This window comes from Myxine glutinosa, chromosome 1 (genome assembly GCF_964187855.1).
Source record: "Myxine glutinosa chromosome 1, kmMyxGlut1.1, whole genome shotgun sequence".
NCBI classification, from domain to species: Eukaryota; Metazoa; Chordata; class Myxini; order Myxiniformes; family Myxinidae; genus Myxine; species Myxine glutinosa.
Window position 1 is genome coordinate 294,438,631 of NC_136261.1, and position 25,847 is coordinate 294,464,477.

At 43.5% G+C, this 25,847-nt stretch overlaps 1 protein-coding gene across 1 annotated transcript in view; it reads left to right on the forward strand.

Annotated features, from left to right (window-relative positions):
* The window catches only part of SELENOO (selenoprotein O), a 71,515-nt gene extending 49,033 nt beyond the window's left edge, over window positions 1–22,482 (forward strand). Inside the window, exons 7-9 of the mRNA XM_068134504.2 lie at window positions 4,190–4,375; window positions 7,481–7,640; window positions 21,819–22,482. Coding sequence (XP_067990605.2) covers window positions 4,190–4,375; window positions 7,481–7,640; window positions 21,819–22,034 — 562 coding nt within the window. The 3' untranslated portion in view covers window positions 22,035–22,482. The remainder of the gene's footprint in view (window positions 1–4,189; window positions 4,376–7,480; window positions 7,641–21,818) is intronic.
* Window positions 22,483–25,847: the final 3,365 nt, after the last annotated feature.

Sequence of the window (25,847 nt, forward strand, 5' to 3'; positions counted from 1 at the left end):
ATCCGAAGCAATGATGGATTCCATGACTTTCCTGATAATTGGGAGCAGGCTGATTGGTCTGCCATTGCAAGGATCTGTTTTTGCACCTTTTTTGTGTAAAGCGGTAATGTTTGCTGATTTCCAAGCTGATGGCAGATGACCTTGAGCAAAAGAGAGGGTGAAGAGAACAGAGATAGGGTGAGATAGAGCGGCAGAGCAGGATTTTATGACCCGTGGGCCGATGCCCTCTGGTCCATTTGCAGAATCAGAGTCGAGGTTTGACAAACTTCTCCACCTTGTCAGGAGAGAAGGACGTATAGTCCAGGAGCAGCTGCGTATGACTGGGTACGGTGGGTGCAGGGAGAGATGAGTTTGGGACAAGATTTTGAGGCAAACACAGCGTTGAGGCATTCGGCTTTGTCACGTGCGGTGTCAGCTGTGTTGCCATTTGTGGTAAGGGAGGGGATGGTGGGGGAACAAACACCAGAATAAATTTGATTTAAAAAATAAATAAATAAATTTTGTGCATTTGATTCATAGATTGCATGTATAAATGAGGTGGTTTCAATGTTTCCATTTTTTTTTAATGTTGCATAATTAAGGCTAGCCAGTAGCCTGGTGTTGGCTTAGCTGTTAGGGTGCCGGCTTGGGATCCTAGGAACCTGGGTTTGAATCCCGGTCGATCGCTAAATTAATACCGGGGGGTTGACTCAGCCTGTCATCCTTCCGAGGTCGGCAAATTGAGTACCAGCTTGCTGGGATGAATGATCCCGGTGTGTACCCCGGTTTAGAATAGGTACACCGTATCCCTGCGCATCGTAAGAGGCGACTAAGGGTTGGCGCCAGGAAGGGCATTCGGCCATAAAAACATTGCCTCAAACAGGGAACCATGATTGTCATGGGGCCCGCAAGGCTAACCCCTGCTCTAGTGGGGAAAATGGCCTTAAAACGATCATTCATTCATATTTTTTGTTGCATAATTAAGGCTAATCCTTATCAGCCCAAGTGTGGGTGAAGCGAAGCATCATGAAGTCCTGCTGGTGCTATTACTGAAAATTCCCCTCTGTGTGTTGTGGTCTTGTCGTATTAAAAAAAAAAAAAAAGTTAAATTGAACCATCCAGTAGTTTTCCTTCAATTTTCTAATAAAATAAAATAACCCTACAAAAAGTTCATCTTTGGGTGCATGGTTGGGGTGGTATGTCACTCCATTTATGGCATTTTACCTTGTACACTATAAGGCCCATCCTTGTGTATTCTAACTATCACTGTCTCCATAACGGGCGACGCAACACCACTGGAGATAAACTCCAAAGACGCCGAGCTGAGGCGTTAATTTAAATATTTCAAAGCACCAATGGCAGCTCTTGAAAACATTATGATCTTCCATTTGCTTGCGCCCACCAAGAACCTAACTTGTGTGTGTCCACTGGCAGTTCACTCACTCAGAGAAAGTCATCAAACCCAAGAACCAACGGAAATAATAAATAATTATGTTGAATAAAAACGTAAATTCAAAAACCAGGGAAGGGAGCAAAGCAACAGAGGAAAATTGAGAAGAGGACCTCCCAATCGGAAAATGTCGTGTTTATGACTAAGGAGAAGAAGGTTTGGAAGATTATGGGGACGATAAAAGAGATGAGGCTTGGTCTAGCTAAGTGAGGCACCATCGCCTGGAATGAGAAGCAGGCTGCCATTCCTTCACATACAACGTGCGGCGAGACAGGACACCAACCGACACGGGCTAACTGTGTTGGTGTCCCCATGTTCCCAGAACCAGCTCCTCCGACAGAGATGGGGAGGGTGTTGTTCAAAGAACCCCAGCAACCATCCAAAATAATTGATGTGAAGTACGTAGCAGTTTCAAACATCTGGCATGAAAACCAGTCCCTCATTGTCGAATGTCTTTCATAACCAAAGTTCACTGCATTATCATAAACTAGCAACGGTACCCGCCCCATGGGCGGGGATTCAATTGTGAAGCCCAAATGAAAAGGAAAAATATCAGAAATTGAAGGCTTTTTATATTTTAAACGATTCATATAAACTTCCATTGAATCATATCGCACGCAAATCATCAAAATCTAAACAGTACGTGGCGCCCATTTCGAAAAAAGATTGAATTCTGCAGAACAGAAGCGGCCCCTACACGTCTTTCTCAGTCTCACGTTTATGTGTGAAGAGTGCGCGCCGAATCTGTGACACGGAAGCGGCCGCTACACCTGTTTCTCATTCCCTTTGCACACGCTGCCATGTTACTTCGGAGCCGCGCGTTTATATAGGAAGAGTTTGTCAGGAGTCGATCTACTCTCTCCTGGTATGTAGAATAAACAGTATTTGTAGAATTTCAACAAAAGCCACATCACCGTTCATATCGGTAAATATTATTCCATCGTGTTTGGAAAAACTGGAAAATTGGAAAACTTGGAAAAACAATAAAGCCTATTTTACTCCCAGGGGTCCCAGGAATACCACCCAAAATATCGTTGCTATCGGTTGAGTCGTTTTTGCGGTACCTTTGAACGGACGGACGGACATTTGGTGATTTAATAGTAAGATGGCACTCACTTTCACACACAGAATGTTAACGCATGCATACGTTAACATTTGGGCATTTGCATTTCATCAAAAACTAGAACGACTCCCAGTAGAGAGCAAACCCTCACCTGGTTGGCCATATCACTCAATGGTGAAGAATCACTTAAAAATTCTACTCGCCGGATCCGGATCTTCACCAAAATCTAATCGATTCTTCCTTGTCACACACACAACCTGTCCAACAACTTTCGACCAAATCCATCCATAACTTTGAGATATCCCGCCAAGTATCGTTTTTGAACCCCCGTCGCACCGCGGAGTGAAAGGGGGACTATGGGTTTCCCCTCCGTCATTGCGTGCGTGCGTGTGTGCCTGCATAAGAGAAGGACCGAATTCTAATTTGGTGTGTGGGTGCAACCCACGTAAAAATCCAAGATGGCCACCGCCATGTATGTCTGACGCCATGTATGTCTGAACCTTGTGAGCAGAATATCTTGAAAAATAAGCGAAGTACCAACTTCTAATCTGGTGTGTCGGTGTATCTCGGCATAAGGAAGAATACTATTGAAAATTGGGTCGCCACGTCACAATCCAAGATGGCCGCCACCATATATATGTCTGAACCTTGTGAGCGAAATATCTTGAAAAAGAAACGAACTACTAACTTCTAATCTGGTGTGTGGGTGTATCTACGCATAAGGGAGAACGCTATTGAAAATTGGGTCGCCACGTCAAAATCCAAGATGGCCGCCTTGCGTCTTCCACTTTGTCAACTCGTCACTTCACCGACGGGGGACCTCGGCACAACGCTTGTTGGCCCGAACTCCCAATGGTAAAGAATCACTTAAACAATTAAATAATTCTCATATCTCAATCCATATTCAGATCTTCACCAAAATCGAATCGATTAGTCCTTGTCAGACACCAAATCTCTCCACCAAGTTTCGTCCAAATCAGTCCACAACTTTTTGAGATATCCGGCTATCTATCGTTTTTGGCCCTATCTCCCAATGGTGAAGAATCGCTTTAAAAATTCGAGTAGCCGGATCCGGATCTTCACCAAAATCTAATTATTTCGTCCTTGTCACATACGCTACATCTCTGCCAAATCTCGTCCGAATCGGTGTACAACTTTTTGAGATATCTTGTTCACAAACGGACAAACAGACAGGGGTGAAAACATAACCTCCATCCATCTTTGGTGGCGGAGGTAATAAATGCACAGGTAAGCTCCAATTCTGAATTGGTTTTGACAAATGTCTCACATGCATTCACTATTCTCCCATGTATGTATTGTATGTACCTCTTGCAGATATTCAATCTTTTTCAACACCAAAAAGTCCTTTAACTTGCTCATGAAGTGTTGAGGAAGGTGGAGGAGGGGGTGTTTGGGGTAGGGATGTGAGGGTTAGGAAGCCCACCATTTTTTTGCACTATGTAACGATTAGATTAATACTTATGACGGAGAGAATGGGCCGTAAGGAATGGTATGTCCAGAAAAATACTTTGCCACAAAGGTCAAATCATTAAAATTAGGAAGAGCTTGTTGTGTACAACTCTCTACATTAGCATAACATGCTAATGTAACGGCAGGGTTACTGAAGAAGGGATAATCTCACACATATAAAAATATAACGTATGTATCCTGTCATGATGCTGTCACATGCCTTTCAGTCAACTTCGCCTGATGATGAGCTTAGCAGAATCAAACCCAATGCTGCTGACTCACCTTGGAGGCCAAGCCAGACTGGAGGCAGAGCTTGAGAGGGCCAAGAAGCTCCTTGCGATGCAGAACATGTCTGAGTCGGGCAAAAAAGAACGAGACACTGAGATGTGGACAGCCTGGCTGCAGGCGTACCGGTACATATGCAAACAAGCCTTGTATATATACACACACACACACACACACACACACACACACACACACACACACACACACACACACACACACACACACACACACACACACACACACACACCTCCATGTTGGAAATGTGATTAAGCACAATATTGTTGCAACTCAGAAGCACCACTGCCGTCTTTTCTTTACCGCTGCAGACGAAGTCGCTGAAGGCATTATGTTTTCGGGTTGTCCGTCCATCCATCTGTCCGTGTGTGATAGGTTTTCATTGCCGTGATAACTTAAGAACTGCTGAAAGGATCCAAATCAAACTTGATGTATGTATACTGATGCAAATATTAAATGATTAGATTATGGGGTCAAGAGGTCAAAGGTCAGAGGTCCCGTTCATTAAATATTCTGTTAATGCGCTAACTTATGAACCAGTGATGGGATTTTGACCAAACTTGGTATAATTATACAACTATATACGTATTACGATGCAAGATGAACTGATTTCAATTTTGGCGTCAGAAGTCATGTCAGGTAAAAATGTGATATTTAAGAACAGCTGAATGGATTTCAATCAAACTTGGTTCAAGTATGTATAATGATGTAATGTGGGTGGAGACATATCGGTCGACGTCGCAACTTCGAAGAGTGCCGTGCTAGTTTCTCTCCTCGATGCCGTGCCAGAGGGGAGAAACTGCGGTGCCGTGCTAGCCGTGCTAGTTCCAGACTGGCTGTCTTGCACAAGTGTTATTGGGGATGTAGTCATAACTTGTCATTACATTGTAAACACACATGAATCACTGTCAATTTAGGAGGAAGTTGCATATTTGTAATTTTTACTCATTTCACTGTCCCCTTGTCAAGTAATGGGCATTTCTTGTAAATTTCAAGGCTTATAATGAAAAGCACAATTGTGCTTCTTGGTAAAAGTGCCCATTTTTGTTTTGCATTCAAAAGAGAAGTTTTTATTATCTCATTTTTTAAGTCTGGTATTGGCTTTAATGGTTAAGGCGGCTGGCTTAAGATCTTTGCATCTCGAGCTTGAGCCCCTGTCGTGCCGTTAAATAACACCAGGTGGGTCAACTCAGCCTGTCATCCTTCCGAAGTCGGCAAAATGAGTACCAGATGACTGAAAATGGGGCCCAATAGGCACAGCTGCGCTCCCAGCAATGATGCAACCAGCAGCCACAGGCTGCATAAGAAATAATAATCTAATTTTTGACTGCTAAGATATCCAAGTTCAGATATCGTAACTTTCAATTTCAACATGTTAAGGTGTTTGTGCTCATGAAGGGAACGGACAAAAGTAGAAACAAACTTTCCATTTCCACCCTGTTCATACATGCACACATTTTATAGAATATATCTACATTTGGCTAACCCCCGCTCTGGCAGGGAAAATGGCCTTAAAATGCATGTTGTTGTTGTTGTTGTATATCTACACCAGAAGAGATATATGTCTGTCTGTCTGACTGTGTTGCCATTTTATCATAGATGGCCAAACTGATCTTTGTCAAATGTTCAGAGGTTCATCAGTGAGTGTCGGGAAGTGTTTTCGGCAAAAAAGTTGACAATTTTGAAGAAAAAAAAAACAATTGGATTTTTAAAAAGTTTTTTTTAACAGATGTGTATGTGTATATATACATATATATATATATATATATATATATATATATATATATATATATATATATATATATATATATATATATTAATGCTGTGTGATTAGGAAATTTGACTATAATTGATGAGAAAAAAAAAGAATCTGTTGATTATACTACTGATTCCTATTATAAAAGAATTCAATAATGACGTCATTCCACACATAATAAGTGTTTATCGTTGTACCTCAGGGTAGCGTGCCAGCACTGCTCGATTATAGAGCTCTTTGTGGTCCCGTTCAAATCTCGAATGGAGTTGATGAGAGTCAGCGGAAAAATACAAGTGATGGGTACTAGAATGGACACGATGAGCGGTGAAATGAAACGTGAGATGGGCGAAGCGATGCACAAGGAAATGGCCAAACTGGTGGGAGGGATGGGGAACGTGAAGGAGGTGGAAGGACTTATAGGGGGGGGGGGGGGTGGTAGAAGGACTAACGATGTGGCAAAATGAATGAAACAAACAGATTAAGGAAAATACTTACACAATGAAATAATTTCAGAATACCCAGAGGGAAACCAAGGGGGAACTGGAAGCCATAAAGTGACGAAATCACGTGAGATTGCGCTCAAGCACGTCACAGCATACGGTTTAACGAATAAAAACCACCTTTAGAGGCCATTTTTCCCCGCAAGCGGGGGTTGGCCTTTTTCGGGAACTGTGGTTGTTGTTTTTTTCGGTCCCCTTTTTGAAGCAATGTTTTACGGCCGGATGCCCTTCCTGACACCAACCCTTTTTGCCGCCTTTAACGACAAGCAGGGAATTACCAGTGAACTGGTACTCAATTTGCCGACCTCAGAAGGATGACAGGCTGAGTCAACCCCCCTGGCGTTAATTCAGCGATCGACCGGGATTCGAACCCAGGATCCTAGGATCCTAAGCCGGCACCCTAGCCGCTAGCCCAACACCAGCGACGGCATAGAAGCCCTCGTCACGGTTTAACGAATGAAGCAGTAATTTTACAAACTGCATGTAAAATGTCCCTCATTTTCCTCGGGGAGCCAGAATACTATGAGTCCACCTTTGAAATGTGAAAAAAATAATTTAACTGAAACTTTGATGCACGCCTGGAACGTATGACGTCAAGATTCTTTACCAGGAAGTCAGGACCATCGTTTTTCGGAAAGTACAGTAGAAGCCGTCGCAGTTTTCTTTGTACTCGCAGCTGTTTCTAAAGCAATAGGTGCAACGTTGTTTTCTTCTATTTGTTTATTGAAATTTTCTCTAAACAAGGGTGAAAGCGACTCACGGTTTGGGAGTTGTATTGAGTACAGTACAACTTTAATCGTTCATCGGAACTGTACACTGATTGTATTTGTAATCTGCCGGTACAGATTACTGAAAAATAGCCGATATCAGCTTGTTGCGATTGCCGGTTCCGATATCGGCACAGCACTAATTTATACATATTAATTTTTATATCTAATCTATCTGTCCTTTTTTGTGTTAAGGGAGAGATTGAAGAAAGACTTTGAAGTATCTGGAGTTGCATTGGAGGGGTGGAATGCAAGTCGAACAAAAATCATGAATTCAGCAAATCCCAAGTACATTCTCAGGAACTACATTGCACAAAGAGCCATTGATGCTGCGGAAAATGGAAATTTTACAGAGGTGAGATCTGGCTAGCTTTACATTTCAAGATATGGAACTTTATCTTGAACAAGACCTGAATGCATTGGGGGAATTCCACGCATGGTAACTGATGTTACATTTTGAGTACCTCAGGGTCAGAAACTGATATGCAGAGCTGTCAGATATTTATTACAACTTGTGATCTAATGGTTGTTGGACACTTGTACCTTGCCTTACTAAATGACATAAAAATTAGTTTACAGCTAATGCTGTCTGCACTGTCGAGTATTTGTTGGTAACTACAACAACAGGCATTTTAAGGCCATTTTCCCTGCTAGAGCAGGGGTTAGCCTTGCGGTCCCCATGACAATCTTCTCCATTTTGCCCTATTTTCTGCATCTCTCCTTGTTAACCCCCTTGCCCGCATTTCTTCTTCCACCACCTTTAGCCAAGTCTTTCTCGGTCTTCCCCGTCCTCTACTTCCTTCTACATTCATTTCCATCACTCTTCTCAACCAGTCACTTTCATCCTTCCCCAACACATGACCAAACCATCTCAACCTGTTTCTCTTCACAGCATCAATCACAGGCTCTATTCCCATCATCTTTCACAATTCATCATATTGTCTTCCTCTCTCAACGATACTCCACACATCCACCGAAGCATTTGCATTTCCACCCTTTCCAGCCTTTGTTGCTGCTCTACATTCATGACACATGTCTCGCTCCCATAAATCATAACATTTCTCACACATGCAGCATACACCTTTCCCTTCAGTTTCAACGACACTCCCCTCCTCGTCAGCACGCCACTCAGTTCCCGAAACTTCTTCCATGCACATCTCGCTCTAGCAACCGTTGCCTGATTTTACTTTTTTGACATCTTTTTTTGATTTTCACTCTCGCAACCGTTGCCTGAAACCACTTTTTGATTTGACATCGATTTGACATTTGTTGGTGACTGATGTTTGAAAAAAAAAAAATCCGTATTATTTGACATCATATTTTCTTCAAACATGTTTGTACTTGGATTCCAATGTTTCCGGTAATTAAACGGAGATCATGGAACACATGTATACGTCGTGTGTTCAAAAAGTATCCGACCTTTATTTTTCGTGCGTAAAAAAAAAAAAGAAGCTAGGGAGGCGTTGATTGGTGCACGTATGTAGGCGATCCTAATGCACACGCGTGAATTTTTTCCCACCTGCAGAAGCTGTCATTCGACGGCAGACCGCCGATGAGTGAGGACATGTAAGTGAGCGCCGTCGGATTTTCGTTTTTGACAAAATGACGGAAAAACTTGAACAACGCTACTGCATCAAATGTTGTTTTTTGGCCTCGGGGATGTTGGATGCTTCCATTGTGATGACTGCAACTTGGTTTCTGGGTCGTACCCATAAACCCAGGACTCATCGCCAGTGATCACTGTGTTGAGGAAGCTGGGATCGCTGTTCACAGTCTCCAGCATGTCCTGTGCGATCTCCAAACGGAGTTGCTTCTGCTCAATCGTTAGCAGCTTTGGTACGAACTTCGCTGAGATTCTCCTGAAGCCCAAATCCTCCTTCATAATGGAATGAACGGTGTTGAATCTTGCAGATCGTTTCCACTTGGGAATCGCCAAGCTTTACACAAAATTTGATGCAGTAGCGTTCAAGTTTTTCCGTCATTTTGTCAAAAACGAAAATCCGACGGCGCTCACTTACATTTCCTCACTCATCGGCGGTCTGCCGTCGAATGACAGCTTCTGCAGGTGGGAAAAAATTCACGCGTGCGCATTAGGATCGCCTACATACATACGTGCACCAATCAACGCCTCCCAAGCTTCTTTTTTTTACGCACGAAAAATAAAGGTCAGATACTTTTTGAACACAGTAGGTATAATGAATATGAAATTTTATTTATAATTAGGAACAACATCCAACAAATACTTGATAACTGATGTTAGTTTGTCCATACTGAAATCCCAGATTGAACATCAGCCCCCGGTTCTGATTTCGGTTGAATTTTAAAGTTTAATGACACATTTAACCAAATGCATGTCACAGAAAATTGGAGCATTGTGCATAATAATTTGAAAAAAAAGTAAACGAAAAAACATGTTTTCGGGCTACACACTTTTATTTTTTAAAGTTTTAAACCTTTTTTTTTTTTTTTTTTAACTTGCATTTTGATAGATGAAAATTTACCAGAAAAGAGGACCGTGGGCCAAATTTCAGCTCTCTATGATGATATATTTATGATGATGATGATATATTTCACCTAGAAAACGAACGGCTCAAATATTTTAACTGGGACAAACAAACAAATTTCAGATGAAGTTAAATAAAAGTGTGTAATTATCAGTTTGAATTGATAAAAGTGTGTAATTATCAGTTAGGATTGATAAAAGTGTGTAATTATCAGTTTGAATTGATAAAAGTGTGTAATTATCAGTTTGAATTGATAAAAGTGTGTAATTATCAGTTTGAATTGATAAAAGTTTGTAATTATCAGTTTGAATTGATAAAAGTCTGTAATTATCAGTTAGAATTGATAAAAGTGTGCAATTATCAGTTAGAATGGATAAAAGTGTGCAATTATCAGTTAGAATTGATAAAAGTGTGTAATTATCAGTTAGAATTGATAAAAGTGTGTAATTATCAGTTTGAATTGATAAAAGTTTGTAATTATCAGTTTGAATTGATAAAAGTGTGTAATTATCAGTTTGAATTTAAAATGGAATCAATTCAACTCGATGGAATATATCAAACAGCACTTACTATGCACTTCATGTAGTGCCAATGACACATTGACAATTTAAGAAAATACAAGTAACAAATTTGAACGAGCTTAATAACTGGAGTTCATAGTGATAAAATACAGAGCTCCTTTTGCAAAAACATGTGTTAGTGTGTTTTGTTAGCACCACAAGGATGTGTCTATACATGTTCCACCATTCAAATTTGAAGTAAGCATAGAACAATTAATGTGGATTGTAGTACACGGGCTTATGTTGGGAAACCAAAGTTTGTGGACCGTTTTGCTAGATTCTTGGCAACTAGGCTTAAATCACTCTAAATAGCATATAAAATAAAAAAATTGCTGTTGCCAAATTTTCACGACATCTTCATGGCGGCCATCTTGGATTTCAAGATGGCCACCATTTCGGACCTATTTTGCCTTATATCTCACTTATTAATCAAGGTATCAGCACAAGAATAGTGTCCTTACCCACATTTTCGGGGTCAAGGAAGACAATGGTATTAATCAAATTTCAGCTGGATGGCCAACATCTTTATAATTTCAAGATGGCCGCCATTTTTAATCAAAGTATGAGCAAACATAGCCTAGTGTCTTAGTCTGAGACAATTGATGAAGACTAGTTGTGGTGGCTAGCAACCATCATAGACTTAAGCCTTTTCTGAAAGCAATGCTACAGTTTGTTAATCAGTTTGTTTCATCAAACAACTCCTATCAAAAATCCAAACGACGGGCTCTCTACTGATCAAACACAATGTCATTCCCAATAGGCTGGGCATCAGTGTTGCAGCATTTCTCCAAATCAGCATCACAGTTACACAATTCGGTACAGACTACATTCCTAGCTTTGCATGAACACCTGCGTGAACACAATTTGCTGGGACTCTTTGCAGCTCGTCCACAGCCACAGCGAACAAGTTGGAGAATTGAGGCTGGAGCAATTGCAACCTGCGTCAGGACTGGTCTCAATTCGCCTCCAACAGTTTCCCATCCCAAGGTGTTTGGGTCGATCACAGTTGGATTTAGAGTTAGATCTTGTGCCCACGTGTGTGCTTGCAAATGAGCACGCTGGACATGCTCTTTCCAGGCACCAGCAGTTGGTGTTAGTTTCTCGACTCCCTGATCAGCCTTCAGCTGGCGGAATAGGTGCCATCGTAGTTCAGCAGCACTTCTTATTGTGACACCTTTTGGACAGAAGAGGCGACAGAAATACTCTTCACATCCTTCTAGGACAGCATCAGATGGTTTATCACCCTCTCCAAGCTGAGCAATTGCTGACACTACTGTTTGACTACTTTCAGTGAATGCCTTGAAGCAAGTTGTTTTACTCTTGCCCTGAATGTGGCCAGTGGTGTCACAGCCGGTGAGAGCATGCCAATTAACAAGTGCTTTTGCCCTCTGAGCACCAAGCTGTTCATAGATTGGCCTTAGTAAGATTTTCCGACGGTTTTTTCCAGTGCCCATGATAACTGCAGCATCACTTCCTAGGTCATCACTTCGACGTAGAGCAAGTAACAACACATCTGTGTCTGGGGAATAGATACTCACAATGAATCCTGTTTTCACAAGTTGCACTGCATGCAAAATCATGAGTGTGTCAGCTTCCTCCTGGCTACTGACCTCTTTAGCAATTTCACATTCAAAATTGCTCTGGACACTTCTCCTTGTCACCGTTACAATCTGCATGGAGGATCTACTGTTGATCAATCTATTTCCCAGGAAGAGTGTCAGTGAATCCTTTGTGACATTACTAGCAAGGAATGACTTGGTGTCCTTGATTTTGGTTTGCTCATCAACAATATAGTTTTTCACTGCCTTGGTCTTGCCTCTACGACGTTCCCTTGTTCCTTCCTTCAATGATGCATCAATTGTGTAATTGTCAAACACAACCCGAAGCTGCTCATAAGCACGTCCTCTGCATTCGGCTAACTGTACATACGCTGTGCCTAGCTCCTTGCAGTTCTGAAATTTCTTGACACTCATTAATTCTTGCAATAGCACCATTCCATCAACAATTAAGCATGTCCTAGGTCTTTCTTGCACATTCTCAGGGTGTTCTGCAAGTTCTTCAGCATGGTCACTTGAGTTTGTGTCATCACTGGATTTCACAAGACCCTCCAGGAGTGATATGATCTTGCTCTTCTCGGTGGTGGGGTGGACCATTCCATTTGGTTGGAGAAGAGTTCTATTGGTATTGGACAGTTCATGTGCCCCTACCACTTCCTCTAGATCCACTGCTTCCCTCGATGACCTTGCAATGACTAGTAGTCGAGCAAACAGGGATGACGTCACTTTCAGTGCCACTACCTCACTACCAGTTTTCACCAACAGGTGAAATGTCTTCTGTCTGCAACATGTCTTCTTCTTGTCTGCAACATTCTGCAACATGTCTTCTTTGATATTTTTCTCCTTTATTGCAGCATCTATTGCTGTCCTTCTTGCCTTTTTGCCATGAATGACAGGTTTTTGGCCTTGACCATCGGTAATATCACAACAAATGTTCTCACGGATCTTCTGTAACAGCCTGCCCCTGGTGATGCTGTGATTCTGAATACCATAGTCCCGCATCATGTTACTGTAGACCTCATCAGCCTCAGGTGTTGAGACAAACTGTCCATCATCGATGCAATCCTGTAATTCAGCGAAGAACTCAATTTCAGCTGATACAAATCTCTCTCTCTGTCCTAAGTCCCCATCACCACTTTGGTCACCTGCACAATTTTTGCGCTGTGGCATTTGCACGTAGCGACTCCAGTTGGAGGTCAAACAGCTCTTATGGTAGGTTATGTCCCTTGCAAGAAAATCTCCCTCAACGAGAAAGTCTGCAAGGTTGAGTTTCCAGACACTGTTGTCACTGTTTTCCACAATCTGTTTAACTGACCTACCAATATCTTTGCTTCTACACTCACAGCGTATCTCTTCTGTCCCGGTCTTTTTGTCCTGTTTCACAGTCTGACAGAAAAAGCACATATTCCGGCAGAATGATGGTACTGTCGACCGTGTCTGCCTTTCTGCTGGTGCTGAACAGGAGGCTTCCTCTGGAATAGGAGTTGTTGATGGTCTTCCTCGTTTCTTACCTCCGGTCAGAACACGAGTGTCCATTTGACTTGTGGCTTGTTCATATCGTCCTTTATCACGTTCAATATGCTGTATATGTGTCAGCATACCGTAACAGCTCCGATGCCATAATGCTTTTCTTGACATCAGATCACCAGCGGATAAGCCTTGCAGTCTTTGATTTATGGCCACATATGTCGGATTCCTGTATGTATCTCGTTTGGTGAGATTTCGCAAAAAATGTCTCATATGTATCTGCCTGTGGTGTGCTTAAAGGCTCAAGCACTTTCCTTTTTATGTATTTCTTCCCTTGGCATAGCAAACAAAGACTGAAGTCAATGGGCTTCTTTTTAGCAGCAGGTTCCTCTGGCGTGGTCATGATGCCGGCAGTTGTTCTTCCTCCACAGTTATCTAAGAATGCAACTTCTCAAGGTCGTCTGCTGCACATCTGAAAAGAATAAAGATTGTTAAAAAGTCATCCAACACAGTTTCAGGAATAATATTTGACTAAAACTAGATGTACGGTAGCTTGATTCTTTAGATAATATTTGGGTGTGGATCTGGCAGAAGAACTCCCCTGTCCCCCCACCTCCTATCCACACCCTCCCAATCCAATCCTAACCATTATCTAAAAATGTAAGTACCTGTGAGTAAAAGTAAATAGATTCAATACCAGGACATTTATATTTAAACCTGATATACATGAAAACCTTTTAAAGTATGGCTTTGACCTGGAGTTTGGGCAAAACTAGATTTAAAAATGGCGGCCATCTTGAAATTATAAAGATGTTGGCCATCCAGCTGAAATTTGATTATTACCATTGTCTTCCTTGACCCCGAAAATGTGGGTAAGGACACTATTCTTGTGCTGATACCTTGATTAATAAGTGAGATATAAGGCAAAATAGGTCCGAAATGGTGGCCATCTTGAAATCCAAGATGGCCGCCATGAAGATGTCATGAAAATTTGGCAACGGCAATTTTTTTTTTATATGCTATTTAGAGTGATTTACGCCTAGTTGCCAAGAATCTAGCAAAACGGTCCACAAATATACATAAGCCCATGTACTATTGACTAGAATACTGTATTTTTGGATGTTGTTGCAGTTATAGAGGTGTGTTAGATGTGGGAATGATCTGACGACAGTGCGAATTACAAACCCCCGGGTCGCTCAAAACCAGGGATTTTATAATGCTCTCCAGCATTAACTAGGAACGGGGCCAACCAGCATCTTCAGTATCTTATCTCTGCTGTAGTAGGTTTTGGCCTCCTGATTGAGCCACTTCCGATAGTGGTGAGCAGGCACCATTAAAGATGCTTCATGGTTCTGGCCCTGAACATATTTTATCACATTGGGATACTGGTCACTGCCATATTCAACAACACCAGTCGTTGACCTTGATGTCCTGCGGGACAATTTCATTTGGAAGTGATTCTTATGCATCCTTCGTCGAGATGAATGGGACATATTATCCATCATTGACCAGAAGTTTGTCTGAAGTGGACAATTCTTTCATGTTCTTGGATCTTCGTTCGTAGGTAGCATCATTGGCTGTGGGTGAGGCTGTGCTGCTGATGCAATGCCCTCTGCTGGTTAGCGCAGGAATTTGTAATTTGTTCAGGGTGCCGGTGATAGGTCGCCCATTTTTCGTGAAGGACAACATGGGATATTAAACATCCACCAATGAACGCCAGCAGGCGTGATGCCCATTTAACATCCATAAAAGAACAGCACGCACATTGATGAATTACCCTGCCTGTGAAACACCGTGATGACAGTTTATAGCTGGGTCGGGATTCAAACCCAGGCTAGACAGCTTCGAGGCGAGCATGTTCTTCGATGATGTCAGATCAAATTCATATTTGTACAGTATCCTCAATATACCTACTCTATTGGCATGGATGGTTGGGGCTAGAAATCAGCATCCATGTGGTTGACATCACCTTCACAAAACAGGAAGTGGAACAAGCTGCATTGTGGGTAATATATATTGCAAAAATGGCACCACCTATTGACAGTGAATGATGCCACTTCATGATACCAAACTATAATCAAACAGAAGGCCCATATATATTGAAGCTATTTCCTTAAGATGTATGGGTAACTGATATTACCTCCCCTGTGTTTTGGTAACTGATGTTACAAAGTTCAGTGACTTGCTGAAAAATTACAAAAGGAATATTTTGGAAAATGGTGCTCAAATATGAATTGTTACAGGTGGTAGAAGGAAAATTATTGTTAGCTGATTTAAACTCATGGCCATACTCCTGCTACAGTATAAAAACAAGGGTATGGCAACTAAACTTACAAAACGTATTCAGCTTTCTCAAGATTCAGATCCTTACTGTGATACTTTTCACAACACACTTTAAACTTTCATGGCAACAAATTTCACATATACAACACACAACAACATGCATTTTAAGGCCATTTTCCCTGCTAGAGTGGGGGTTAGCCTTGCGGTCCCCATGACAATCTTCTCCATTTTGCCCTATTTTCTGCATCTCCCCTTGTTAACCCCCTTGCCCGCATTTCTTCTTCGACCATCTTTAGCCAAGTCTTTCTTGGTCTTCCCCGTCCTCTACTTCCTTCTACATTCATTTCCATCACTCTTCTCAACCAGTCACTTTCATCCTTCCTCAACACATGACCAAACCATCTCAACCTGTTTCTCTTCACAGCATCCATCACAGGCTCTATTCCCATCATCTTTCGCAATTCATCATTTGTCTTCCTCTCTCTCAACGATACTCCACACGACCACACATCCACCGAACCATTCGCATTTCCACCCTTCGTTGCTGCTCTACGTTAATTACCTATATCTCACTCCCATAAATCATAACACTTCTCACACATGCAGCATACACCTTTCCCTTCAGCTTCAAACAAATTTCACATATGCTTAATTTTTTTTTTTAACCCAAAAAAAAAACAGGTTTGGTGGGGACAAACCAAAATTAGTGGGCCAAGGAAGAGATTATATTGTACCTTTTTGTGGGCCTTATTGTGAATTTTGGGTCATCATTCAGCACAAACTGAGGAAATTGAGGGGCAGAGTGAAAAGTGATATATTTTGATACTTCAATATTCACTTTACCAATTACACCCATTTATTCTCGCCAATTTTGAGATTTTTATTTTTTGGCTCATGTTTGCCATTGGGTGTAATTGCCCATTGTCACATCTCATGAAACAAGTGCCGAGATGCAAATACCACACAAACCAATCCTTTGGGTGTCTCTGACAGCCTTGTACCTGCAACTGATTTATGTGTCGTGCACATACAGGAGTGACGCGTGATGCTACTGCAACTGACTTGTGTGTCGTGCACGTACAGTCGTGGCCAAAATTATTGACACCCTCAACTTCATTTTTGGTAGCATGGCCTTGAGACAAAATAACTGCAGTCAAGCTCTTCCTACAGCCATGAATGAGCTTCCTTACACCTCTCTACTGGCAGTTTGGCCCACTCTTCTTGTGCAAACTGCTTCAGTTCTCCCAGATTTGAAGGGTGCCTTCTCCCAACAATTGTTTTCAGATCTCCCCACAGGTGTTCAATGGGATTTATATCTGGACTCATTGCTGGCCACACCCAGAACAGTCCAGCGTTTTGTCTTGAACCTTCAACCTCAAAGAATTCCTGGGCAGTCAAGTTGAGCACCAGTTCACTGGTAATTCCCTGCATGTCGCAAGAGGTGACGAACAGGGTTGGTGGCAGGAAGGGCATCCGGCCATAAAACATTGCTTCAAAAAGGGGAGCAAGGTGCCCGAAAAAGGCCAACCCCTGCTCTGCAGGGAAAAATGGCCTCTAAAGGTGGTTCTTCTTTCATCTTTTCATGCCTGGGTGCCTTTTGAAGTGAGTTGGGATCATTGTCCTGCTGCAAGACCTATGAACTTCGACGGAGACCCAGCTTTCTGATACTGGGTTAAACATTGCGCTCCAAAATGCCTTGGTAATCTCCTGATTTCATGATGCCATGCACACATTCAAGGCACCCAGTGCCAGAGGCAGCACAGCAACCTCAAAACATCACTGACCCTCCTCCATGTTTGACTGTAGGGAAGGTGTTCTTTTCTTTGAAGGCTTCCTTTTGTTTTCTGTAAACATAGAGATGATGTGCTTTACCAAAAAGATCTACTTTGGTCTCATCTGTCCACAGGACATTCTCCCAGAAGGATTTTGGCAGAATCCTGTCAGGCTTTTTTATGCCTCTCTCAGCAGTGGTTTTTATGCCTCTTACCCGGTGTGTACCCAGGTTTAGAATAGGTACACCCTATCCCTGCGTGTCGTAAGAGGCGACAAAGGGTTGGCGTTAGGAAGGGCATCCGGCCATAAAAACATTGCCTCAAAAAGAGAACCATGACAATTACAACTACATATGGGCAGGGTACAGCCCGAAGTACCCCGTGGGGGACCCCACTCCCTCTCGTCAAAACTCAAGGTGGGGAACCCGATCGAAGCAAGGGTGGAAATCACTCCATTTATGACGACGAAACATCTGATGCCCGACGTGGAGATCGGTTTCTGAGGTTTGGGACATTGAATGTAGGGACAATGACAAGGAGATCAGGAGAAGTGGTGGAAGTATTGGTCAGAAAAAGAGTGGACATATGTTGTGTGCAGGAGACGAGATGGAAGGGAAGTGGTGTGAGAATGGTGAGGGGTAGGCAGGGACAGAAATACAAGTTTGTGTGGCAAGGGTGCCCAGAAGGCGCGAATAGTGTTGGTGTCCTGCTTTCTGAGGAGTTTGTAGCCAGTGTGGTGAGTGTGACGAGAGTGAGTGAAAGGTTGATGATGGTGAAAATGATGATTGGAAAGCTCTTGGTGAACGTCATCTCGGGATATGCTCCGCAGGTTGGTAGGAGCGATGAAGAGGACAAGTTCTGGTGTGCAATCGAGAAGCTGATGGAAAACGTGAAAGTAAAGGAAGTTGTTGTGGCAGGAGGAGACCTAAATGGACATGTGGGAAGGAGTATGGACGGTTTTGAGGGAGTTCATGGGGGTTATGGATATGGTGTGAGAAATGGAGAAGGTGAAAGGATTTTGGAGTTTGCTGATGGAGATGATTTGTTGATTTGTAATACTCAGTACCAGAAAGAGGATAATAAGCTTGTTACATACACGCCAGGTGGGTCGACGACAACCGTTGACGACCTGCTGGTGCGTAGGCGAGATAGGGGGCACCTCCGGGACACAAAGGTGATCCCGGGGGAGGAAGCTGTTTCACAGCACCACTTGGTTGTCTGCGACATAAGGGTGAAAGGTGCGAGGAGAGCTCGGCGGGTGAAGTACCAACCGAGAATGAAGGTGTGGAGTTTGAAAGAAGTGACAGTGAGGGAGGCATTAAAAGAGAGGCCGAGTAGGGTCGAGGATGATGTGGTTGAGCTTGAAAGTGGTTGGATGTCAATGAAAGATAGTCTGTTGGGAGCCGTTGGTGAGGTATGTGGATGGACAAAAGGACCACCGAGGCACTCGGAAACAGGGTGGTGGGATGATGAAGTTGGAAAGAAGATTGACGAGAAGAGGAAGAAGTTCAAGGAGTGGCAGAAGGCAAAGGGTATGGGGGCAGAAAAGGCAGAGCATGAAATTTATAAGGCAGCCAAGAAGGCTGCAAAGAAAGAGGTAGCAAACGCGCAGGAGGCATGTAGGAAAATGTTCGGAGAACGCTTGGATTCGGAAGAGGGTCAGAGAGCGGTATTCAGGATTGCAAAGCAGAAAGCAAAAGAGAGGTGTGATGTGATGGGGGTGAGTTGCTTGAAGGATAAAGTGGGACAAATCGTTATGGACCCAGATGGAATTAAACAAAGATGGAAGAGATATATGGAAATACTGTTGAATGCAGAGAATGAATGGGATGGCAACATAGAGAGTAACCCAGTTTTAGGACCAGCAGAGAAGATAACCGAGAAGGAAGTTGAGGAAGCGATGAAAGCAATGAAGAGTAGAAAAGCGGGAGGGCCGACGGGAGTTGTGGGAGATATGTTGAAGGCAGCGGGAAATTGGGGTGTGAAGAGAATGACAGAGATCTGCAATTTGGTGGTGAACGAAGGCCGCAGTCCAGTGGATTGGGAATCGAGTACCCTCGTCCTTCTATACAAGGGGAAAGGTGACCCTCTGGACTGTGGCTCGTATCGAGCGATAAAGTTATTGGAGGATGGAATGAAGGTATTGGAAAGGGTGTTGGAGAGGAGGATAAGGAAGACAGTGAAGATTGACGAAATGCAGTTTGGATTTATGCCAGGAAGAGGAATGACAGACGCGCTTTTTATTGGGAGGCAGTTGCAGGAAAAACACATGGAGAAGAGGAAGAAGTTGTTTCTTGGGTTTGTGGATCTGGAGAAAGCATTCGATAGGGTTCCACGTGGTCGTGACATGGGCATTGAGGAAGTTAGGAGTGGAGGAATGGTTGATCAGAGTAGTGATGGCAATGTACAAAAGAGCACGCACAGCTGTAAGGACGAAGGACGGGAACAGTGGTGAGTTTGAGGTGAAGGTGGGAGTGCATCAGGGGTCGGTACTAAGTCCACTACTATTTGTAGCTGTGATGGAGGTGCTGGCTCAGAACGTAAAGGAGGGTTTACTGTGGGAGTTGTTGTATGCAGATGATCTGGTGTTGATTGCAGAAAGTATGGATGGACTGAAGGAGAAGATGAACAAGTGGAAGGAATGTATGGAGACAAAAGGTCTGAAGGTGAATATCGGAAAAACGAACATGATGGCAAGTGGTAAAGCATGTGGTGAGGTGGAAAGAACTGGGAAGTGGCCGTGTGCTGTGTGCAGGAAGGGTGTCGGAGTGAATTCCATTCAATGTACAATGTGCGCTGAGTGGGTTCATCAAAAATGTAGTGGTTTGAGAGGGTCATTAACCAGTGTGGCAGCTACATTCAAGTGTAAGGTGTGCACAGAGGGAGCTGCAGATGGAGGAAATGTTGAGTTGGATCTTGGAGACGGCGTGAAGCTGGAAGGTGTGAAAACATTTTGTTACCTCGGAGACATGCTGAATGGAGAAGGTGGATCAGACTCGGCAACGGTTGCTCGAGTGAGATGTGCATGGAAGACGTTTTGGAACTGAGTAGCGTGCTGACGAGGAGGGGAGTGTCGTTGAAGCTGAAGGGAAAGTGTATGCTGCATGTGTGAGAAGTGTTATGATTTATGGGAGCAAGACATGGGTAATAAACATAGAGCAGCAACGAAGGCTGGAAAGGGTGGAAATGCGAATGGTTCGGTGGATGTGTGGGGTATCATTCAGAGAGAGGAAGACATGATGAATTGCGAAAGATGATGGGAATAGAGCCTGTGATGGATGCATTGAAGAGAAACAGTTTGAGATGGTTTGGTCATGTGTTGAGGAAGGACGAAAGTGACTGGTTGAGAAGAGTGATGGAAATGAATGTAGAAGGAAGTCGAGGACGGGGAAGACCGAGAAAGACTTGGTGAAAGATGGTCGAAGAAGAAATGCGGGCAAGGGGGTTAACAAGGGGAGATGCAGAAAATAGGGCAAAATGGAGAAGATTGTCATGGGGACTGCAAGGCCCTGCTCTTGCAGGGAAATTTCCCTGCTCGTGCAGGGAAAATGGCCTTAGAATGCCTGTTGTTGTTTTTGTCTCTCAGCAGTGGCGTCCTCCTGGGTCTCCTACCATAGAACCCCCTTTCATTGAGTTGGCGGCGGATGGTGCGAGTTGAAACTGTCGTAGTACCTTGTGTCTGAAGGCAGCTTGAATCTGTTTGGCAGTTGATTGAGGTGCTTTCTCTACCATTTGAACAAACCTTCGCTGCAATCTTCGATCAAGCTTTCTCTTGCGGCCACGTCCAGGGAGGTTGGCTGCCATGCCATGGGCCTTAAACTTCCTGATAATATTGCGTATGGTGGATGCAGGAACATCAAGGTCTCTGGAGAGCCTTGAGATTGTCTATGCTTGGCAACAATCTTATGTCTGACCTCAGACAATTCTCTGGTTTTCTTTCTTTTCTCCATGCTCATTGCGGTACACAGTGACACAAAACAACAGAATGACTCCTTTTCTCTATTTAAACTGGTTGAATGAGTGATTTTTTTTATTGCAGGCACCTGTAACTCACCATAGGTGAGTTCAATTACAAAGTAAAGGAGATTCACCTGCTTGGTCTCATTATTTCTAACAACTTCTAAAAGGTGCCAATAATATTGTCCAGGCCATTTTAGGATTTATGTGTGGAATAAGCTAAGATTTAGTAATTTTTTCAGCTTTTTTTTGTTTTGCTCCACTGTAAACCAAAGAAATTTGTGGATACCAAAAGATCTTTTAATGTCAACAATTTTCTGGAAGAAATGGTGCATTATTTGAAAAAAACCATGAGTGCCAATATTTTTGGCCACGACTGTACAAGCATGACCCGTGATGCTACTGCAACTGATTTATGTGGCGTTCACATACAGGTGAGACGTGTGATGCTTCTATTGGAGCAGCCATACACTGATCAACCTGAAAAAGAAGAGCAGCTGGCACGTGCCGGCGGATCACTGCCTCGCGGTGCCATGGCAATGAGTGAGCAAGAAGAGGACACAGATGAAGCTGGGACCTCGGGAAGGGATAAAGTGGGTGGTTATGCCTGCCGCCCACCTGTAGGAGCTCGTAGTCTGACTGTCACATGATCCTCGTAATACCTCACTGGAATCTTGCTGTCCGGAGAGGCCAATTTCATTACGGCAGATGGCAGCAGACGGTAAATCTGCATCCATGATGATGAGAACATCAACCTGATACTCACGGCTGTTTTCATTTGATATGCTCAAATGCTGTAATGCTTTTGTTTGTTTTTCTTAGCAAACAAAGGGTTGATCGTTAAACGCACATAGAAATCATAATTGTTTACACAATGGACGTTGCTTTGGTGGATTGTTAACTTAAGATGTAATCTGGGCTTGTCGTGTCATTTCCACTTTGTGGTTCAGAACTAGGGTTACATTTGTCGATCGATACTGTTTCTGAATTTGTTATATTGCAACTGGGAATTTGGGCAGATGTTTACTCTTGCTTGTAACTTGAGCACCGTAGTTGCTTTTACTATTTCATTGCTACCAATAAAGGCAAAATGTTTCAGATGGTTTCCTTTGAATGTAATTAACTAAATTTTCTCAATATTGTGGTGATCAAATATTTTGCCTTTGGCTTTCATGGAGGTGCAATTGCTATAATCTCAAAGTTGAAAATGCCTTCTTTCTTTATTTTTAAACATCCTTCCAAATTCCATGATTAAAAATATATGGTCCACAAGCCATTGCCCTGTGTCAATATATATATATATATATATATTGAATGGATAAAAAATTTGGTTCGGGCTTCAAATCCCACTCCTGACACCAATTGTTGCGGATCTCAAATGTCGGCTCTCCCCTTATCAAGGGGGGGTTAATCCCCTTGTCCTCTTATCTGGCCGACGCGACCCTGGAAGTTATAACGTCCTTTCTGGCGCGGCGTTAGGTAGGGTTTTTAGGCCTAGAGATTCGCTACTACCTAAGTACTAACGCCGACCGGAAACGAGGGAATAACTCCCGCCCGAATCATGGATGTTGATGGAAACGCCGAGCGGATAGCGATCCGCGATCCGAGCTGTTAACAAGTGACTAGACCCGATTCTAAGCGGTTGCGATCGTGCCATGCTTACCCAATTAGAGAAAAGACTGATGCGATTGGATTGAGAGGAAACCAGGAAAATAGGAAGAACAGATGGGTTTATTAATTATGTACAAAGAAGAAGAGGAAACGAAAGAAATGTACAAGAAAGAAAGAGGAAGGAAAAGTACACAGGGCAGTCTTAACTACAGTCTTAACTTATTCCCTGGACAAACGGGCCCGTCTCACACAGACACTCGCACGGGGATTGCAGATGATAGGGTGGAAGGTCCGGCGATGGTGTCCAGGCTCCAGTCCGACTCCGGTCCAGCAGACGAAAAACCCGGCAGGCAGCTCTTCACGTAGCCTAACGCGAGCGGACAATTATAATGACGGGGGAAGGCTGGTATACTGGCGTACATAATATGCGCACTACTCGCTCCAAGCGCCCCCTCCCCAATGTCCTGCACGCTGCAGTTCGTGGCAATGCGTGCCGCGCGCTCACCCTTAGTACAGCGGGTTGCCACAGCACGTCTCTTTGAAATACCAATGCTTGGCTTCAGTTCCCTCGTAAAACGCACGTCCCAGGTCAAGCGCCTCTCTCCCCGCTCAGACCTCTTTCATGAGCGCTGCTTCGTAATTCTTCCCATCAATCCTTCCAAGCGCTACAAATCGCAGCAGTCCTTTCCACAACGATAAGTCCTCTTTAACGAGCGCTGCCGCGTAAGTCCTCTTAGCACAGGCTTCCGCTGTAAGTCCTCTCAAGGGCTTTGTGCGCTGGCTTTTATAATCAAGCCAGCGAACGCTCTCGAAGCCCAAAAGCCACGCCTGTCAGGCGATGTCACTCCAGCCCTGGTTGGCTGGTTATGGCTTACCGGCCCCGCCCTGACGGCTGGGTGACATGGCCACACCTCCTCCCTGGCGCTCCGCCCCCTTTTTCTGGGCTTCACCTCGTGGCTTATGGCGGCGTTGAGCGAGCTCAAGGGCAGCGAAGGCTGCTGGCCAAGGAGCGTACCAAATTGGGAGGGGCCATGGGGCACAGACTGGAGAGCGCTTAATGGCGTCGCTTGGAGGGGAGGCTGCAAAATGAACGGCAGGGCCTACTCTTATTTGACTGACGCAACGCAGATTCAACTATTGGAAAATGGCCTTATCTAACATACTAAAAAATAACTGACGTCCTATGGTGACCTACGTGTTGCTTGTGGCCTACCTATGGGGTGCTACCTTTAACCTTTAATGATGTTATATTTATTTACAAGTGTGGGTTCTCAAAACCGCAATATATATATATATATATATATATATATATATATATATATATATATATATATATATATATATATATATATATATATATATATATTGTTGCGGATATGAGATTGGCATCCATCCATATCCGCTTGTAAATATTCCCCTATTTCCCCAATACTTCCCAACTATCCCCAATCCCCCATTCCCTAGTCCCATTTTCTGTAAACAACACTCTGTAGACCCGGCCTCCCCCTATTTCCCCCATTAAATGTCGCATCCAGGTCCACCGCATCTCACGTAGACAACTATAGGACATCTTGCTAGTTATTCTTAGTCTATGTCAGTTAAGGATTCGTTTCCATTAATTCTGACTCTTCGTTGCACCAGAATGTGATTGTATGGCACCGTTAGGAAGTTTAGGACCTCCCAATACCTCCCCGCAGCTCTTCCTCATGGTACAACAACAACAACAACAACAGTGGCGGCGGCGCGGGGAGTGTGCGTCCTCACTCCGGCTTGGTTGGTAGGGGGGTGTTGAAAGGGCACCAAGCCTTTCCAACGAGCCGCCATCGAGCATGTGCTCGACGGGGTTACCACGTAGGGGCTCGCTGTCAGCTCCTCGTCAAGGGCGGAGCCCGGTAACCCCCCGCACCCAATAGAAGCGGCGGACCGATTCCATCTGGGGCGGAGCCAACGAGCCGAGGGCGTGTCACTCCCCGCTGAGCATGCGCAGGAAGAGGGAGGTGACGTCAGATGCGCCCTCAGCTTGGAGAAGAAGGACGCCACCTCCGAGCGCTGCAATACCTCCCCGCATCTCTGGACCGGACCGTGGTTGATTCTGCCCCTGAGCCAAGGTGCACCTTGCGCTATCGACTGCCTGTCCTTCCCTGCCATCAATCCCTGTGTAAGTCAGTCTTGTTCCGTTTGTCTGTGGTCTGTCGGGGATAAGATAAGATTGTGTCTAAGTGCCTATCTCTTCTGTGCTTTACCTCTTACCTTGTAATCTACCCCTTTTCTCCACCACCAATTATATCCTCCTCCGGAGGTCTTGAGAACTGTACCCCTTGTGTCGTTTCATTTATCCCAGCCGTTGTGTCCTTTCCTTCATTGATTTAGCATAGCGCAATTTGGTCAACGTCGGGTGGAATCGGGTAAGTTGGGGTAATCGGGTAAACTGTGCGAACACGGCGGCCATTCTGCTCGGCCCATCATAACATCTTAAGCCGTGTCCGTAACAATATATATATATATATATATATATATATATATATATATATATATATATATATATATATATATATATATATATACAGTATATATATATATATATATATATATATATATATATATATATATATATATATATATATATATATATATATATATATATATATATATTACACCACACTTTGCCTGTTACATGAAGAACAATGCAAAATGGGTTATTGCATCACACATTCCATTATTTGCTTTAAATAGGTGTATGTGAAAGTGGGCAGTGTGTCGTTCTCCTTGATTGATGAATATGATGTTGGGTGAAGAAGTGTGTGTGTGTTTGTTTTTGCACATATACATTACTGCTGGGCCGGTTTACAAAG